Raw genomic sequence first — 19,918 nt, forward strand, 5'->3', positions numbered from 1 at the left:
TTTCCATGCCTGGTGCGGGGCTGGCTGAGCAACCTGCCCAGTGAGTCACAGCCTGTTGCGGCCCCTGCCGCATGGGCATCTGTTTGTTTTCAGGAAGAAGGCACCAGACATCCACTGATACCCTTCCCCCTCCAGTCCCGGGCCTGGGCAGGTTCCAGCGGGTCACTTCCAGGCCCAGAGGTGGGTGCCCAGGGCCCCAGCTTCTGGGATTGCCCACCCTTACTCCACCCGGGGAAAGCACGGACCAGCAACGCAGAGAGCACTGAGCTGCCCCTGCCCAGGAGTTAGGGCGGGGGGGGGGTCAGCTCTGCTTTCAATTCGGTCACATCCAAGACTTAAATTAGCCCCCAATATTCATTCCATGGCAAGGGCAGGAACAAGTGACCAGGGGCAGGACCCTGCCAGCACAGCCCAGCTGGGGCAGGCCTGCCCCTTCTCCAGGGAACTGCTTGGGCACAGAACACCCCCTGACAGCTTCTGCCAGTTCCTTGATTTTCTCTCTTGTTGACGTGGATTTTCTTTGGCTATGAATGTGCAGCACTGGGTACAGATTCCCAGCGCCAACCTGCTCCCAAGGGACCGGACAATGCCTCTTCAGAGCAACAGACCCGCTGAGGCCAAAGACAGCTCATGAGCAAAGGCCGATTCCACCAGCTGGAAAATTGATATTATCTAAATATGGACTCTGGGAGAGGCGACAAGGGCCAGGACTTTGCCCTGCTACAGACACAACCTCGAGTCAGCTCCCGCGGGGGTACCCGACCTTTTGGTTCCAATTGCATCTGCCCCTGCCACGGACTCCTTCCAGAAGGCAGCATCCTTTCCCTGTCCTCCTGTGGCAGGGCAGCTGGGCCCTTTGCATTCCTGCCTCTCTCTAGTTAGCTACCCAAACTTCAGATAGAAAAAGCCAAGCGAGGGGAGGAGAGCAGGACCTAGGCAACCCGAGTAAGTGGGTTTGAATTGCCCTGAGCCAGCTTGCTAAATTCATTAAGGCAGCCCAGAGGGGAGTCTAGTTCATTTAACAGTAATTAGTTAGCAAATATTATCATTAGCTAAGCACTAACAAAATTAACCACATGCATTGACATCAGCCCAGCCCTCTGGATTGCATTTCAAGAGCTCCCCAGCATCTGCTTGGTTCCTTGGTCCATGAGGTATTTGGGACTGTCCAGAAATAAGGGATTGGGAGCAGCTGGTTCTCCCCAAGCTCAGGGACAGGGGATTTCCCGGCCTCCAGCCCCTCCCAGAGGAAAAGCCACACCTGAGGCTGGGCAACACCACACGGATTTATTGTCAGTTACAGACACAGGGGAAGAGCCCGGTCCCTGTCCCCCAGCTCTGCTGTTCCCTGCAGCATTCCAGAGCCCACTTTAACACGCAGCCCCAGCCTGCCGCAAGGCAGCCTGTGCTCCCAGGCCCAGCTGGAGCAGAGAGACTTGCTCAGGAAGGTGCTGACTGCTCCTTCTCTGTACACGGAGACACGGCTCACTGAAGCCCCTAGCACTAGGAGCTAGGGCACCTAAGGTCTGACCTCAGTGACACTGAGCATCTCCAGCTCCCCTGGGGCTCAGCATGACCTGCCCCACCACAAACACCCATCGTTAGGCACCCTCTCCTTAGCAGAGACCCAGGCAGGGCTTCCCCACCCCTCTCCCCAGCAAGAGGGCTGAGACCCCTTTTCAGTTATGAAGCAGCAGCAGTGGGTGTGACATGTAACCAATTCTGATCGGTTTCCTCAAGGCAACATGGGGTATAAATAAGGTACAAAACCGCCACCTCTCCTCAGCGAGTGGGGAGAGCCCCCAGCTCGGAAGAGGCACCGACCTGTTGCAGCACAAGAACAGAACGAGTCTGCCCCTGCTACTGCAGGACAGAGCCAGCAATACAAATAATTGACATAAAATGTCTACAGAAGATAAGTAACAATACTTACTGGTACAGTGCTCCAATCCCCCCGCCCCAGCCCTCCCCCAGGGGCTGCTGGACTAACGCACTCACAGCTGAGCTGGCCACTGGGGGATTGGAAAACCTGCCCCCACCTGGGCCGAGCAGAGGCCCCAGGTGGCAGTAATCCAGCCCAGCTGCTTTTAAAGGCTCCCACGTGATGGGGGAATTTTGCAGATTGCCAACAAGGCAGGTCTCCTGGGCCGTGCCACCCAGCTGCCTGTCCCTTTAAGGCTCTGTGCAGAGGTGTGTTCTTTCCGGGGGAGGCAGCATTTTTGGCGAGCATTTTTCTTCCTGAGTTTGGCCACACAGGCACGCACACAAAGTGCCTTTTTCAGCAGAGACGGCAAGCCCTGGAGTGAGGCCCCTAGAACAGCTGCCATCTCCCTGGGGTGGCTTAGAGTCGCTAAGCAGGCTGGGGGCAGGCGAGGGACCCGGGTATGGGCAGTGGGGAGCCCCAGGGGATGCTGAGCCCATAGGGAGCACGAGAGGAGTCATCCCTCTGCTTCATCAGGTGCTCGTGTTGTCGGGTCAGCACTGAGCACAGGATGAGGCCCCTCAGCTCAACTCTGATCTGGCTTGGTCCTGAGCCCCTCCTCCAGAGAACCCTGGGCATTGACACTAGGACCAGCCTGTTGCTGGCAGCATCTCCTGCCCCCGGGGCTCAGTGAGCTCCGCTGCCTGACGCAGGTTAGCAGCATCCCACACAGGGAAATAGGGCCAGAGCGGTGAGCTGACTGGCCCAAGGTCATGCCCTGACTCAGCAGCAGGGCCCAGGGGACTGCCTGGTGCCCTGACTAGCCAGGAGACACGCTCCCTTCCTTAGCCAATGGGATCTAGGAAGCTGCCCAAACTACCAGCCACGGCTGGGAGAGTTAGCACTAAGCTGTCAGCAGGTGCTCCAGCCCTCCTGGGCTTCTCCTGCAGCCCCCGCACTGGGCTGCTCCGTGGTGCTCAGCCTAGCTATGGCTGCTTAATGCAAACCAGTGCGGGAACGCTCCATGCCCTGTTCCTGGGGCTGGTGAGCAGGGTTTGATTTGCAAACCTAGCAGGATGCGGGAGGGGCTTTCCATCAAGCCCCCGATTCCCGCTTCAGAGGGAAAGCTGGGGTTCCAGGAGAGGGCCTGTTGCGTCCTGCCACTGGGCACGGCCAGGGAGGGTGCAGAGGGCTCTCCAGGGCCTGCGTCCTGTGGGGCGGGGGTTCTGGAGAGGCCCGTTTGGAAATGGAGCCCGGCTGAGGCTGAGGGCCGGGCGAGGGAAGCGTGACTCAGCAGCACAGAGGCAATGATGCTGAGACCGACCCTCTGCCTGCCTTGGTCGGCTGCCACCACCAAGTCTGTGGCTCCAGGGGTGCATTGCTCCCCCCGCTGTCCTTCGCAGGGTGACCCCCGGCACAGCTCTGCTGCCATCCGCACACCCGGCTCCTCGCGGGCGGAGATGTGAAGCCGGGTGGCACTTGCAGGCTTTCCTTACAAGGGGAGGGAGTGGTGCTGCCCGCTGTGTGTCCCCTCTCGTCCCAGTGCCGCCATTGTGCAGAGGGGCCTGTGCTGGCCCCGGGCACAACACTGCTGCGGGCGTTGAGAGACCTGCCCTCCCGCACTCGGGGCCAGGGACGCAGCTTCCTGGATGTAGAGCAGCAGCCAGACCTGCTCCTCCAAGCGCCAGGCCACAGCAGGCCCTGCCCACAGCGACAGCAGGGCTGGCTTCACTGGCCTGGGAGAGGCCTTCTCCTTCCCGTCCCAAGTCAGAACCCATGGAGGGGAGCCGGGGAAGCCAGCCCTGGCTAGCAGCCTCAGCCACTCGCTGCTGGGCAGGCTCACGGGCACCTCTGCAGCCGCTGCCTCAGCTCCTCAGCGCAGCCGGCCAGCTCCATGCGCTCCAGGGCCGAGAAGATGGACTCCAGCGTGGCGTTCTTCTGCTGGTACCACCTCTTCAGCATCTCGTACTGCTGGTCCCGGACGTGGGTGAACTCCAGCTCCACCACCTCGATCTCGCCGTCGTGCAGCTCCAGCACCCGCATGAACTCCTTCCAGCGCCGCACGGGCACTGTGTTGATGATGTCGTACAGCTTGCTGCCCTGCGGGAGAACGCCAGGGAGGGGCCCTGCGGGACAGCGGAACAGAGCGTCAGCCAGAGCCCGGGGCACAGCAGCCCTGCAGAGAAGGAGGAGCTGAAGGGGAGCCAGCGATGAGCTGTATGGCATGCCTGTGCCAGCCCCGGTGCCCCGGGTGGGGGGCTTGGATGGTGGCAAGCCGCTGGGTGGCTGTATGTGCCGTGGCACAAGGCGCCTTTCTGCAGTGCGTGGCTTACTTGCTGTGTCCTGGGGCTTGGCGGGCGACTCCCAGGTGTCCTGGCTGCCGAGGGGCCTGACTGGACAGGCGTTGCCGTTCATTTGCGATGGCTCCGTGATCTGAAGGTGGAGCAAACCCTGCGACTCCAGGGGCTTTTCTGCGGTGCCAGACGGACACGCTGAGACCTGGAACAGAAAGAAGCCACTGTTTGCGAGGGAAGCCTTGATCTCTTGGCGGGCGGGGAGCCAGCAGCCGGGTGCGGCAGGGCAGGGGAGAAGGCTGCCGAAGGGGCAGCTCCCTACCAGGCCGGGGCAGGGGGTGGGGGCTTCCTGGCTGGGCAGACACCCTGGGCCAGGTTAAGTTGCTCTGAAATAAGAGGGAGAAAGTGCCTCGTCCATTCAGTCCCCAGCCCCTCTGCTGAGGCTGCCAGTGAGGGGGCCTTGAGCGGGGGTGGGCACCTGCTCACTGGGAACTAGCTGAGACCCATCGAACGCATCTCCTCGTGCCAATGACCAGCCTGCAGGGGAGAACTACGGCCCTTCATCTGGATCCAAACTAGCCATAAATGGCTGCAAATGCCCCCAGCCTCCAGGTCGCAGCACAAGCAGGGCCAGCAGCCACGACCATCCCAAGCAGCGTGGGGGGGGCTGGGCGAGCACTGTCGCATGCCATGGGCAGCCAGACCCCGCATGGGCCCCGCCGATGGCGCAGGCAAAGGGTCGCAGTCAGCATGCTCAATGCATTTAGGCCCAGGCCAGATCCTGTGTGCCCGGCCTGGGCTCTCACCTGTTGCAGCCTCGAGTCTTTAACTGCTGCGGCCTCACCTGCGAGGAGAGAGACGGAGCCATTAGTCAACTCTGAGCACAGGGCCTCCCTTAGCCCAGGCCAGGGGCTCTGCTGTGCAAGACTCCGAGTCGAACGCGAGGGGAAGGCTAATCACTAGGACATCGCGGGGGTGGGTTACCAGCTGCTGGGGAATCCTTACTGAGAATCTTCCTCTTGCGGTAGATGACGAGCGCTCCCAGGAAGAGGGGCCCCATGAGGCCCAGCAGGACGTACTCCAGCCCGAAGCCTGAAACAAAGACGCAGGGGAGGTCCCAGCTCAGTTGCCTGCAGCATGCTCTGCTCACCTCCCCCTTGAAGCCCTGGCGCCAGGGACAGCCTAGGCAAGGCTGGGGTTGCTCCTGCCGGTGCAGCTGCTTTGGGGTCTTGCCCAGCAGTGCCAGAGTTCAGCCTGGCCGCAGCTCCCGGCACACACCGCCCTGGACACCAGCACAAGGGGCTGCCTGGCTCAGGAATCACAGGACACTTACTCAGACCAGGCCCTGCCCCAGCGAGCCGCAGGAGGGGACGGGATGGAGCCGCAGCGAGGTTAGCTGGGGGCCGGTGACGAGCATGTGGGTTCCGGGGGCTCGATACCACTGCTCCTGGCTAGGCAATGGTGCGAGGAGGCAGGGCCTCCCCTGAGCGCTGAATCCCTGCAGTACCCGCCCCAAGCCCCCCCCGAGTAGACCTGCGTTCGCCCCTGTAGGCCAGGCAGAGCCTGCAGCCCCTTGAGCACATCCTGGCCCAGCGCCCGCCCCTGTCCTGACACCCCCCGTTCCTGCCATGCCATGCCATGCCAGCGCCTCCCCATGAGCCACCCTCCCACCTACCTTGGCTGCTGCCACCACATGGCCTGCCGCACGCTTCTCCGCACTTCTCGGGGCTCTGGCTGCAGAGGAGAATGGTGAAGAGAAACAGAAAGTGGGCGTCTAACCTGTCCTTTCCCAGAGCGCCGGGAGAGCGAGCGTCTTGGCACTAGGTCCGGTGCGGCTCGGTCAGGGCCAGTGTCCCACCGCCAGGCCTGCCACGTTCCATGGGCGGCTTTGGAGACACCTTCCCACGCCCCCTGGTGCTCAACACCAGACAGCTGTTTGGTTTGACTAGGGGCTTGTCTACACATGACAGTCAATGCAGATTAAGGCAGGGGGTGAATGGCAAGTGTACTAGCTGTGCCTGACCAGCTCCATGTGTGGCCACTCCGATTCCAGACCAAGGAGTTGTGACGAAGCGGGACTGTTCTTAATGTTTCCTCTGAATAGTGTGGGGGTGCCTCAGTTTCCCCTAGGCAGTTCTGAAGTATCTAGGGGGTGGGGTAAGGGTGTATGATCATTGCAGAGCCCTAGAGGGCAGGTGTGTGCAGGGGTCTGGACACAGAGAATGGCCGACACCCTGTTTCCTGGCCACTGATGGTCTGGGCCCTTCCCCCCTGCCAGGTGAGAGCTAAAGGGTTGGAGAACAAAGGAATCAGGTGACCACCTGGCCCAGGGAAAGGAACAAAGCCCAGGAGAGGAGGGGCTGGAGGGGGAGTCAGTTTGGAGCTGGCTGGGACATGGAGTGAATTGCAGATGCGGTTGTCTGGCTCACTGCCCCCCAAAATGGACCCAGCTGAGGGGTCCTGTTCTCTGCACCTACAAGCTCTGTGTTAGACCATGTTCCTGTCATCTAATAAACCTCTGTTTTACTGGCTGGCTGAGAGTCCCGTCTGACTGCAAAGTTGGGGGGCAGGACCCTCTGGCTTCCTCAGGAGCCTGCCTGGGCGGACTGGCTGTGGGAAGCGCATGGAGGGGCAGAGGATGCTGAATGCTCCGAGGTCAGACCCAGGAAGGGGGAAGCTGTGTGAGCTGTGTGCCCTGCAGACAGGCTGCTCCCAGAAAGGAGACTTCCCCAGAGTCCTGCCTGGCTTCGTAGGGAGCAGTTCCAGAGCATCGCCCAGGGACTCCGTGACAGGAGTTAATCAGGAACAATGCGACATGTAGACAATCCCCATGTTATCTGGAGTGTAGCCCTAGTCTCTGTTCTCCAGTCCATCACCCTGGTGTCTGCACATGGCTCCATGTCTTGCACACACAGGCTCTGCTGGATGGGTCACGTCTGTTTCACACCAGGGGGTTTTGCGAACCCCAGGGACTGGTATTTGCTAGTGACAGTGTGAGTGGTCAGCCAGTCACCTGAGAGTGCTTCTGCTCTTGGATGGGATGACTGAACTGTGGCAGGTGAGCATCGCAGATAAGGCACTTCCCAGCTCGAGTTTGCTGACAAACCATCACTGTGAAGTTCTGGGGCTCATAACTATTGTCCCAGCCTGCTGGAGGGCCCCTGCCCAGCGGGAGGCATGGAGACCACCAGGGGCACAGAGCTCGCCTCATTAACAGCTGGACTGGCATCTGCAGCCAGTGTGCTGAGATCTGCCGGGTGAATCCCCTAGGATGGTGTCTAATGGGAGAGCTGTAGGGGGAAGCAAACCAAGAAAGCCCAGGGTAGTTACGTGGCACATGCTCGGCACTCGCTGCCCTCCAGGTAGAAGCCAGGCTGGCAGTCCCCACACTGGGCATCCTCCTCTGAACCTGAAAAACATTGCACATAGCTAGCGCCTGCCAGCGAGGAGGGGTGTGGCCTGGGGGTAAGGGAGGCAGGCCTGTCCTCGCTGGCAGGCTGCAGGTCGGCAGGGGCTCAGCAGCTGGCGTTCGGCACATTCTCCTGGGCGAGAGGGACTGGGTCAGCGTCGGCTCAGACACCGGGCGCTGAGCTCACACCACCAGGTGCTCGCCTAGGCAAAGCTGTTCCCTCGCCCCTCGCGTGGGCTGTAGGCCGAGCGGGCGTCGGAGATGGCAGCCCACCACTGAGCAGCACTCCCTCAGCCAGCTGGGCCATGGCCTGAGGCCACAGCGAGCCTGGGGAGGGGGGGCACAACGCAGCGAGCCTGGGGGGGGCACAACGCAGCGAGGCTGGGGGGGGCAGGCACAACGCAGCGAAGCGGGGAGGGCAGGGCGGGTGTAGCAGCTTGAGGGGCAGTGGGGCAGTGCAGGGGGCAGCAGGGCAGGCGGGGAGCTGCGCGGGGGGCAGTGGGGCAGCGCAGGGGGCAGGCGGGGAGCTGCTCGGGGGGCAGTGGGGCAGCGCAGGGAGCAGGCGGGGAGCTGCGCGGGGGGCAGTGGGGCAGCGCAGGGGGCAGGCGGGGAGCTGCGCGGGGGGCAGTGGGGCAGCGCAGGGGGCAGGCGGGGAGCTGCGCGGGGGGCAGTGGGGCAGCGCAGGGGGCAGGCGGGGAGCTGCTCGGGGGGCAGTGGGGCAGTGCAGGGGGCAGCAGGGCAGGCGGGGAGCTGCGCGGGGGGCAGTGGGGCAGCGCAGAGGGCAGGCGGGGAGCTGCTCAGGGGGCAGTGGGGCAGCGCAGGGGGCAGGCGGGGAGCTGCGCGGGGGGCAGTGGGGCAGCGCAGGGGGCAGGCGGGGAGCTGCGCGGGGGGCAGGCGGGGAGCTGCTCGGGGGGCAGTGGGGCAGCGCAGGGGGCAGGCGGGGAGCTGTTCGGGGGGCAGTGGGGCAGCGGGCAGGCGGGGAGCTGCGCGGGGGGCAGTGGGGCAGCGCAGGGGGCAGGCGGGGAGCTGCTCGGGGGGCAGTGGGACAGTGCAGGGGGCAGCAGGGCAGGCGGGGAGCTGCGCGGGGGGCAGTGGGGCAGCGCAGAGGGCAGGCGGGGAGCTGCTCGGGGGGCAGTGGGGCAGCGCAGGGGGCAGGCGGGGAGCTGCGCGGGGGGCAGTGGGGCAGCGTAGGGGGCAGGCGGGGAGCTGCGCGGGGGGCAGGCGGGGAGCTGCTCGGGGGGCAGTGGGGCAGCGCAGGGGGCAGGCGGGGAGCTGCTCGGGGGGCAGTGGGGCAGCGCAGGGGGCAGGCGGGGAGCTGCGTGGGGGGCAGTGGGGCAGCGCAGGGGGCAGGCGGGGAGCTGCTCGGGGGGCAGTGGGGCAGCGCAGGGGGCAGGCGGGGAGCTGCGCGGGGCTCAGTGGGACAGGGACAGCAGCAGGGGCCAGTGCCAGGATCCAAAGGCAGCAGGCAGTGCTCTGGGCACTCACAGTTCTGAAGGGTGACCCTGCCCTTGCACCTGCGGCATTCCTGGCAGGTGAAGTCTCTGCAGGTAGGGTCCGTGCACTGCCGGAAGTGGCCGGCCCCACAGCCGCACTCGATGTCGCTGGTCTCAGTGCAGTTCTTCAGCACGACCTGGGAAGCTGAACACAGGACAGGCTTCCTGAGCGGGCCTCTGTGCGGAGGGGAAGGGAAGGGGGCTGCTTCCTTCTCAGAGTGTGGCCCACGTTCCCCAGGCTCTCTCCTGCCCCTCGAGGGCCCCGGCCAGTGGGGTGGGGAAGGGCTGGCCGAGAGGCTGGCGGCTCAGTGCTAGGGCGGCTGGGTTCCCGTCCCAGCGAGGGGCCTGCCCAGCGCCTTACCTTGCGCGTGGCACTCGGAGCACTTTCGACATTTCCGCTCCAGGTTCTGGAAGGAGAGGTAGGTGCCGTGCGGGCAGCTCTCGCAGGCCGTGTCATAGCCACGGCTCGTGCAGGGAGCCCTCATAAACGTTCCTGCAAACAACACCAGCCGGGGTGAGCGTGCGGGTTAGTCGCAGGTGCTGTGCAGGTCGGGGGTGGCCCGGGATACCCAGGGGCTCGGGCTGGCTGACTGGGTCGGCTCCTCCAGGCCAGCAGCAGCCTCTGCGCGCCCCGTGATTTGGAGCAATGCCCTGCCCCTGCCCCCCCATTCCTTCCTGGAGGGGGGTCCTCGTGCCGTGACTAGAGCAGGGAGCCCTGAGTCAGGTCCGGGCGCTGCCCGTGGCGCCTCTGTAACCTCAGCAAACCACTGGCCCAGTTCCCCGGCGCACGGGGCCGGACTCGCTCCTGTTTGCAGAGCGCTGAGCCGGGCACAGCCTTGGTGCTGGGCTGGGGGTGTGCCGAGCCTCACCTGCCGGGCACTTCTGGCAGCAGAGCTTGTCTGTCGAGTACCAGAGCTGGTCAGCCGCACAGTTGTTTCTAGCCACGTGTCTCTTGTGCCGCTGGTGATGGTGCAGCCCCACGGCAGAGTCAGCCGGGCTCCTCGCCCTCCTGGGCTCGCTGGCAGCCCCGGCCGCCCGTGGCTTCGGGGTGCCCAACAACGGGAACCCACTGCCCGTCAGCAGCAGTGCAGCCAGAAAGCCCTAGGAACAGAGAGGGGAACATTGCCAGGGACTGGAGCTGCTGCACCCGCAGCCCCGCGCCCTCTGGGAGCCCAGAGCTCAAACCGAGGGGCGGCCACAGGTCAGCAGCAGCAGCCAGGCCTCAGCTGGCAAGAGGAGCCTTCAGCTAACGCTTCATTAGCTGGCCCTGGTTTGACACTTGTAGCTCGTGCCCAGCCCTGCACCGAGCGCTGGGGCGCCGAGGGTGGGACAGGCTGACCAGAGCCCACTGCCTCGTCCCACCCAGGCTCCAGCGGAGTCCAGAGCAGCAGGTGCTGTGATCGCTGCCCTCCGGGGGACCCTGTCGCATGGGAGCCTGGGGGAGGTGTAACCAGAAGGAACCTTGGAGCATCCCCCACGGCAGTGCAGGAGTCAGATGCACTCTCGACTCTCCCAGGCCAGTGGGGAGGGCTGGGGCCTGGGACTGAGCGGGCCTAGGTGCTATTCTTGGCCCTTCCACACCTGCTGGGTCACCTTGGGCAAGTCACCGTGGAACCGGCTGCACCCTGTGCCTCAGTTTCCCCTCCCACCCTTTGTCTGCCTCGGCTCTATAGGGCAGGAACTGTCTCTCACTGAGGGTCAGTGCATGGCCTGCTATAATGGGGAGGGGGCCTGGGGGCTGATCGCAGCTGGTGCTACTGTTCCAGTAGTAAGTGATCAGCCCTTGCAACCAAACCCACTTGGCTTAGGTGAGGGTGCCCCAGCTCCTCCGCTAGAGGGAGTCAGTGCATTGCAGCTGCAAGGGGCCTGTGTCCTGGAACAACCATGGTCCTGAACCTCACTGGGAGATGCGGCAGGAAAACCCTGCACCCGGGCCTGGGGCTAGCATGGTGCTTAGCCCACCCAGCCACCCTTGCTCCCACCCCCAGGCTTGCCCTGCCTGTCAGCCTGCGTGCTGTCAAACGCAGAGCCTGATCCCGCTGCAGGTGCCCAGCTGATGTAAGGGCAGGGCTAGCTGTCCTGTGGCGTAGCAGGGGTGCCAAGTACGCCACTGGGGACCACTCAGGGGGTCAGGAGAGAAAGCCGGGCTGGGGCCATGGGTGATACGTGAGCCCAGCTGGATTTAGGGCCTGAGTTTGACTGAAACATCCCTACGTCAAGTCCCAGCCACTGCAGCTGTGGACTGCAGTTGGGGCTTGTTTCCAGGCGCTGCCCCACACCCAGCAGGGCAGGACACTTGCTGGGTTTGTTACTGAAAGGCGAGCTGCTCAGCAGTCACTTGACTCCAGGAGCTGGAGCTTTAAGAACACACCAAATAGCATGAGGTTCGTGCTAAAATCACCCAAGTTGGCAACACTGCTGGGGCCAGCACCTGCATGAGCCAAGCTGCCAGCGAGGAGCACTGCACGGAGCCCTTCCTGGCAGGGCGGCTGTGGAGCGCTCTGCATGACTAACCCACCAGAGCACTCAGCCCCCTCCCCCTGGGAATGCCCCCTGCCAGCCCCTGCCGGGTATTTTCCCCTGCCTGTGTCAGCCACTTGGCGTGTGGCATTTGCGCAGAGCAGCCTCTGGCTCACCGAGCCACTGCAGGGAACACTGGGTGCGGAGGTGCCTGGCCGGAAGCAGGGGCGACCTCAGGCCAGGCTCCTGCCATAGGTACAGATTCTGGTAAAGGAGGAGAAATGGGCCGTGTGGTTAACACTGAAAGGGCACCGAAAAGTGTTGCATAAGCATCCTGGGGCAGTTGTTCCTGTAAGTGGCTCTGAGCTAACCACTTTCCTAGGAGTCGGCGGGCACGGTGCTCGTGGCAGCAGGCTGCTCAGCAGAGCGGAAGTGGGGCTCCCAGCCCAGCTAGCGTGCTGAGGCTGTCGGCAGGGCCCCGCCCCCCACTGCCGCGGCTCCAAGAAGGATGCTGTGCAGGCAGGATGCGACCGCCCTTCTGGGCCTCCAGCACTCCCCGCATGCCGCCTGACAGAGCCAAACTCAGTACCAGGGTGGGACCAGACCCATCTCCATAGGGGTGTGATATGGAGCAGCGGGGCAGGGTTGGGCACAGGCAGGACTGGGCTGGCAGCGGCCAGGCCAGGCCACGAGCAGCCTCCTTTCTGCTGGGAGCCAGGCGGCAGTGGGGCCGGTCTCACGGGTCCCATCCCAAGAAGGACTGTATGTGGTCTGGCAGCAGCCAGCTCCCTGGCGTGGCAGCTTACTGGAGCCCGGGGTGGAACGCTCCCGTGGCCTGGTGTGGAGACAGCCCCCTGCAGCGCCTGCAGGCCCAAGCGATGACCGGGGGCGCTGGCAACCCTGCTCAGGGATCCCCTCCCACGCACAGGGACACCACCCAGCTCGTCAGCCCCCGGGGTCCAGCCCCCCTGTTGCCACAGAGCCACAAAGCCACTGCGAGAGCCCAGGGATCCCCCAGCGCAGGCCCAGGGCCTGGCCCATCCCCGGGAGGAGACCTGGTGTAGGGCAAGCCCAGCAGAGAGCAGGTTGTGGGCCCCGTCAGGCAGGCACAAGGCAGGGCCCTGCAGCCCCAGCTCAGGGCATTGCCAGCACCAATGAAGGCCAATGGCATTTTGGGATGTATACGTAGGGGCTTTGCCAGCAGATCGAGAGACGTGATCGTTCCCCTCTACTCGACATTGGTGAGGCCTCATCTGGAGTACTGTGTCCAGTTTTGGGCCCCACATTACAAGAAGGATGTGGAAAAATTGGAAAGAGTCCAGCGGAGGGCAACAAAAATGATTAGGGGACTGGAACACATGACATACCAGGAGAGGCTGAGGGAACTGGGATTGTTCAGTCTGCGGAAGAGAAGAGTGAGGGGGGATTTGATACCTGCTTTCAACTACCTAAAAGGGGTTCCAAAGAGGATGGATCGAGACTGTTCTCAGGGGTAGCAGATGACAGGACAAGGACTAATGGGCTCAAGTTGCAGTGGGGGAGGTTTAGGTTGGATATTAGGAAAAACTTTTTCACTAGGAGGGTGGTGAAACACTGGAATGTGTTCCCTAGGGAGGTGGTAGAATCTCCTTCTTTTGAGGTTTTTAAGGTCAGGCTTGACAAAGTCCTGGCTGGGATGATTTAGTTGGGGATTGGTCCTGGTTTGAGCAGGGGGTTGGACTAGATGACCTCCTGAGGTCCCTTCCAACCCTGATATTCTACCTCAGCAGCTTGAACCTAGCCAGTCTGAGCTGGGCATCTCTGGCTGCTCCTTTACTTCCTGGCCACCCTGCTCTACCCAGATCAGGGCAACCGGCCAGCGCCGCGCCCTACCTGAGTCTGTGGCCAGGCCACGCTGCGCGGGGCAGTCCTGAGACACAGCCTCAGTGAGTGCGAACCAGGCCCCATGGCTCTGCTTTAAAACGAGAACTCGATACGCTCCGGGAGGACAGGCCCATCAACGGCTATTAGCCAGCACGGGCGGGGATGGTGACCCCAGCCTCTGTTTGCCGGAAGCTGGGAATGGGCGATGGGATGGATCACTTGGTGATCACCTGGTCTGTTCATTCCCTCTGGGACACCTGGCATGGGCCACTGTCAGAAGACAGGATACTGGGCTAGATGGACCTTTGGTCTCACCCAGTCAGGCCGTTCTTATGTTCTTTCATCAGCAATGTGGTGCCATGCAGAGATGGTGCCCAGGCCCCTGCCCCTGGGGCACCATGGGCAGCTTCTGGGGCTCCTAGACTGCTCTCACATATGCCCAGTGTGTGCCACGCAGCCACAAGCAAAGCCCCGCCTTGGCCCCCCTTATTCCCCTGGAACAGGGCAGGGGTGTGTGTGTTGCTGCCCTCCCTACAGGGCTGGAGAGCTGCGGGTAGCATCATGGCCAGGTCCTGCCCCAACAGCACTAAGTGCCTCACCAGGGACAGGCTTTGCCTCTCCCCAGGGCCCTGTTCCACTGGCATTGACTGCCCCCACCCCACGGCCCCATCTCCTCGCTGAGGCGGCTCCACCTCCCTGAGCCATTGGGGCTGCTCCCAGCTGTTCGGCTCACTGTGGCTGGAGCTAGAGGCACCCCGGGGCTGCAGGGGCACCTGGGGGGGCGGTCTCGTGCTGCCAGTGATTTCCCGGCCCCCCCTGGGCGGGGGAGGTGTGGGGGCTGCTTTGGGGAAAGGGGGCATGGGACACTCAGCGGGAGTGACAGCACCAGCCTGCGCGTGTGCCTGGCATTGTGGGATAGCGTTGGGCGGGCCAGCCCCCACCACACGGCCACTTCCACTGGCCCCAGGGCAAGGAGGCGTCGCCCCGTCGGCCTGGCCGCTGGCCTTCAGGGCTGGGCAGCAGGGAGAGCCCAGGGCCTCCCATGGGACATGATTATGTCACTCGCTGTGCCCATGGGCTGGGGCACTCGGGGCTCCTTGCCTCGCCTTTCCCTGCCCCACCGTACCCAGCCCCTGCCCCAGAGCTGCTCTGCTGGGTTAGGCGGAGACCATGGCCGTGGGAGGGGGCCACGCTGGGGCGGGCAGGGCAGCAGAGGGTTAATGTCAGTCTCCTATTTAATCTCTGCCGTGGTGCTGAGGTGATTTCCTCCCTTAGAGGAAGCCGGGCCCAGCTCCCCCTCGCCTCTGATGGTATCGCACCAAGTACGTGCCGCCCAAGTAGGTCAGGGCTGCACACCACCTCCGGAGCCGCCGGGGAGCGCCACACCCTGACAGCCCCGCAGGGAGGGGAGCAGCATGCCAGGGCCAAGGCCACTGGGCCCAGCTGCGGGCTGGGCTGACCCCTCTGCGGGGCACCAGGGCGCTGGTGGGTCTCGCGCCCTGGTACCGCTCAGGGTTTAGTGCCCGGGGCCGCCCTGCGGCTCAGGGCCTGTTGTGCTGCGGGCTGCACGCACACACACGCACCCACACACACACATGAGCGCACAAGTGCCCCCCCACCCCCACCCCCCAAGAGCTGACGGTCACCAAGCCCTCAGTGCGAGCGCCTCGAGGTAGAGGCTTTGTGTTGCGCAGGCAGAGCCTGGCGCAGTGGGGCCCTGACCGGGGGGGGCAGAAAGGAGGGGGCTCCAGGCACTGCAGACCACAACACAGCCATACGAGCCAGCTCCATGGCGTGGCCCACCAGCTCCCTGAGTGGCTCCGGCGGGGCAGCCAGCCCACACTCCAGCACCGGCCGTGGGGCCAGCTGATGGGCTCTGGCCCTGACTCCCTTCCTCCTCAGATGCATGCCCAGCCCACCGGCCACAGCCCCTGACCCCGGGTAGGAGGGAGCCTGCCCCAGGCGAAGGCCACACGCCCGCCCCCCAGCCACCACAGAGCCTGGTACATGGTGTGTTGTCACTCTGGGCGGGATGCCACAGACATGACAGCTGGGTCTGGTCCTGGCCCTGGCGCCCCTGGGCTGTCCAGCCCCGGGTCTGGTGCCCAGGATGTAACGCAGACCCTGCTGGCTGCCCGCCCAGCACCTGGAGATGGTGGCTGAGCACAGGCCCCGCTGGCCCACGGCTCTCCCCGCCCACGCACCGAGCTCCCGTGGCACCAGGCGGGCCAGCGTCAAGCCCCCTTGCTCTCCCACGCACAGCTCTCCAGAGCCTGGCCCCCCAACCCCCGTGCCAGGGCAGGGGATGCCCTTATCCCCAGAAAGGCCCTCGGACACTCCACAAAGGGGCTGCAGGGCCCTGCCAGCCCCGCCACGTGGGTGTGGATTCCTGGAGATTCTGGCCCGTGGGCGGAGTTCCGGGTGAAGATAGCCCCGATTAAAGGGCTGCATCATTTTCTCTTAAATCTGTCACAGCTGTGCTGGAACCTGCCCATGAACTCACCCATTTGCATAGCTCCATGATCAGATCGTGGCCTGGCGCTGGCAGGCTCGGGAGGAGGCCTGGGCCCCTCCTCCCGCCCCCCTCGCTGAGTCAGTGGTGCCTTGCTGAGTCGAGGTGCGATCTTCCCCCGGGCGGCTGCTGCGGCTCCCACTGCCTGCCTTCGTGTTTCCCCGCTGGGGAACGGGCCATGTGCCCGCTCGGTGAGGGACAGGGCAGGGTCCGCTCCCCCAGCCAGCTGCACCCATCTCACACGCTGGGCTGCCCTGAAAGGAGCCTCGCGCCACACGCCATGGCCACGCTCCCTCGCTTCCGCAGGCTCACACCCGCGCCCCCTGTGGCCTTGCAGTCCCCCCGTGGCTGCACAGTTCCACCCCTCAGCCCCGTCACCCCCTCGCACTCCCCACTCCGTCACCCCAAGATGCTGCTCAAGTGAATTTCCAGCGGAGAGCCCCGGCCTGAGCTCTCACCCCACTGCAGGCAGTAGCAGCCCAAGGCCCCCACGCCCCTCCCAGCCGAGTGCTGAGGGGACGGGGAACCTGTCTCCTCAGCCTCCCTGCTGAGCTGGCGCCTGGTGGAGCCTTTTCGGCCAGCTGCAGCTGGCCTTGTCCTGGCAACGCCAGCCAGCTCGTTGCCCCACAGGGTGCCAGCATGTGCCCATGAATGAGCCACGCTGGGGCCCAGTCAGCCACTGTCTGTCAGAGCCAGGTGCAGAGCCGGGCTCCTGCTCTTCTCCCCGTTCCCTTGGGGCAGAGAGCTGCGGAGAGGGGAGCTGGGCAGGTGCTGCCCTTTTAAAGAAAAGCACTTTCGCCTAAGCAGGCCCAGCAGGGCGGCAGGAAAGCAACCGGGCTGGAGCAGGGCTGGGCGGAGGTGGGGAGCGGCACCCGTGGAAGGGGCCTGGAGCGTCCTGCCCCGAGAACAGCCCTTCCAGGCTGGTAGCAGGGGCTGAAGTCACAGCCTTTCTGTCCCCCCAGCGCGAGCGGCTGTGGGCCCAGTGCGCAAAGCAGGGAGGGGCTCCAGGCCAGGAAACGCAGCTGGTAGCCCCAGGCCCTACCGCCCAAGCAGAGGCTGGACAGAAGCACCCTGGGAAGTGAGCAGGCCCCAGCCACGTTCCTAGGCTGCTCCTACAAGCAGGCAGCCAGTGGGGCAGAGCCGGCTGCTTCCCTCCCCAGCCCCATGCAAGTGAGCCCAGGGCGGCCCCCAGGCTCCACAGGTACATGGCTCGGCTGGCACAGGGAGCACGCCGGCACCCGAGCCCGGCTGAGTGCAGCCCCCTGCACCAGCTGACCCCGGTCCCACCCCGCCGTAGCTTGGTCTAAAAAGTGACCTTTGAGCAGGACACTTGACGGCAGCCCTGCACACAGCCCGCTGGCCAGGGTGTGAAGTAATGTAAGGCACTAAACCCCAACTTCCTGCCAAGCCAGTTAGAGCACAAGTCCTCGCTGCAGCAGGATGCAGGACTCCGCCAGGCCCCCCAGCACAGCCCCCTTTCTTCGTCTGTAAGCGCAGGACTCAGGCCTCAGCCCCTGGACTCTGACACCAGCAGCTGGGCTGCCCACGAAACACCCCATCCCGTGTCCTCAATAGCGCCTACGGTCTCCTTATTGCTCATGTGAACCATGATGGCACTCAGCAGCCAGGGCAGGGTGGGCTGGGTGCTGTGCACACATATGGGGTGGAGACCCGGCCCCTGCCGCCAAGAGTTTGTTCAGCCTGACACACAATACAGCAAGCTTTGCTCTCTGCTGGCTGGCTCAGTGTGCAGCCCAGAGGCGGCTGCATTTTAGGGTTGGGGAAGTGATCCTGGCATACCTAGTTTGTAAAGAGCTCCAGAGCCCTCGGGATGAATGAATTTATGATTATTGTTAACTTGAGGCGGCTCCCCCACACTTTCATTTTCTCTCCTCCCTGTCTTCCCTTTCCTGGAAAGCCCCTGGGGCTCTAAAGCAATGCCTGCATCAGTGAATTCAGCTGCCTTCCTGTAAACTTCCCAAGATCTCATGGGGGCATCAGCAGTCCACTGACTGGGTCCCTCATGCCTGAGATACCAAGCAGCAGCTCAGACCGAGAAACCAGATTTTGGCCTGTAGGAACCAAACTAACCGATGCTGAGATCTGGCCCTCATCCCCAGCCAGATCTCCTGGCCTCTCCTACTTCCCCCTAGCTTCCCAGAGCAAGGCTGCACCAGCCCTGGGCGCTTCCTGCTTCACTCTAGAGCAAGTGAGGAACATCCCAGAGTGAGCAGGACTTACCCCAGCTGCCTTCAGAGCCCAGCTCTCCATCCTCGAGCCCTAGAAAGCCAGCTCATGCCGGGGCGGGGTACGGGGGTTACTCGCGGGAGCTGGTCACAACCCAGCGGCAGAGCGAGGCAGCAGCTAATCCATGCTCTCAGTAACCCCCCTGGCGACGAGTGAGCTCACACCCGCTCAGCTGAGGCTTTTACACCAAGCCCTTGTGGGAGGAAATCCATTTCTGGAAATGAGTCCGGGGGGTGTGAAACCACGACAGCTACCGAGGGCGGTGCGAATGCGGGGAGGGGCCTAGCTGGCATGGAAGCAGATGGGCAGGGGGAGGGGCAGCACAGCTGCAGGGGCTGGTGCTCCTGCCCCTCCCTGCCGGGAGCCAGCCCCCTCCCACATGTCCCATAGCCGGTGAGTCCCAGGCCCAGAGCCTTCTCCCAGCGGGGCTGGCCTGGGGCTCTCCTGCAACCCGCCTCTCCAGGGCAAGCACTGCCAGGTGGCAACTAAACATCTGCACAGCCCAGCCAGCCCCAGCCCCAGCCCCACACAGTGAGGGCCGACCCTGATTCCCAGAAAGCCTACGGACACCTCACCTTGGGGCTGTGGAGAAAGGGCAGCTCCACCCCAAGCAGAGGGCAGCGAATGCACCCGAACACTACCCCTCAGCCCAGGGCTCCAGCCCATCACCCTGGCTTCCTGCACCACAGCCCGAGGTGGGGCCGGGGCCCAGCCCCCTTCCACCTGTGGCTTTGTTCTCCAAGGCCTGGCCTGGGTCCTAGCACGCCGGCCTCTGCCCGCCTGCCCTCACCAGCGATGGCCAGGGAGGGCTCTGGACCCCATTTTTGGCTGGAAACTCGGAGCTTTCTGTGGAATGCAGGCACATGTCACAAAAAGGGGTTGAGTTGAAACCCCAAATTTCAGGTGGGGGATGGGGGGCCTCACACAAGGGCTGGGAGTTTTCCCAGGGAGCCATTAAACGCCCCAGGCCAGCACAACCACAGCTGCCCTGCCCCTGCCCCAGCAAGGGGCTCGTGCTGCCATGGAGCCAGGGAAGGGGGAGACTCTAAAACTCAAGAGAACCTGGCAGTTTTATCAGCCTGCCTCGTCTCATAGTCCATCAGCCCAGAGCCCTGGCCCCGTGCTCCCGCGCAGGGCTGCAGAGAAGCAGCCGAGGGTTCATGCCCTAGCCTCTTGCCAGGGACGCTGGCACCATGGGTATAGTTTGGGGGGCAGAGGCATTGCCCCCCAAAGCTGCAAGCCTTGGGCAGGCATGGAATCCCCCCTCACCACACACACGCATGGCCCAGTTGACCTGCCTGGTGCTGCTGCCCCGCCCCAAGTATAGAAGTCAAACCACCCCTGTGGCTGGCACCTGGGAGCAGAGCCGTGGGCGGTCTTCTCCCGCAGCAGGTGAGTGAGGCTGACCCCCCGCACTGCAGGCCCAGCTGGCAGTAGCCACACGCCGCCCCTACACCAGCTTCTGCTCCTTGGGCCTAGCGCCATGGAAAAGCACAAAGGAGTTCTCATGGGAGAACGGCTGGAACTGGACCCCCAGGCTGGGGCCTGCCCCATGGTGCCTAACCCCAGCTCTGCCACCTCCCAGCATTCACGGGACCCAGGAAGCTCAATGCCTGGTGCTCTGGAGCTGGCGTGCCCGAAGTAGCCGGGGCTGGATTCTAGCCATGCCAAGATGCCTTCTCACCCCTCTGACCTGTGGAGGGTACGGGGCTGGAACAA

At 63.8% G+C, this 19,918-nt stretch overlaps 1 protein-coding gene across 1 annotated transcript; it reads right to left on the minus strand.

Annotated features, from left to right (window-relative positions):
• Nucleotides 1-1,276: 1,276 nt before the first annotated feature.
• TNFRSF25 (TNF receptor superfamily member 25) lies at nt 1,277-18,380 on the minus strand. The gene is made up of 10 exons (XM_084651509.1): nt 18,194-18,380; nt 9,987-10,218; nt 9,479-9,610; nt 9,110-9,262; nt 7,546-7,624; nt 5,891-5,949; nt 5,221-5,307; nt 5,022-5,059; nt 4,255-4,420; nt 1,277-4,047 (listed from the first exon to the last, which is right to left on the minus strand). The coding sequence occupies exons 1-10, from the start codon at nt 18,221-18,223 to the stop codon at nt 3,761-3,763; spliced, it is 1,263 nt and encodes a 420-aa protein (XP_084507635.1). The 5' UTR covers nt 18,224-18,380; the 3' UTR covers nt 1,277-3,760.
• Nucleotides 18,381-19,918: the final 1,538 nt, after the last annotated feature.

This window comes from Lepidochelys olivacea, assembly GCF_965140295.1.
Source record: "Lepidochelys olivacea isolate rLepOli2 genome assembly, chromosome: 18".
Taxonomy (NCBI): Eukaryota; Metazoa; Chordata; order Testudines; family Cheloniidae; genus Lepidochelys; species Lepidochelys olivacea.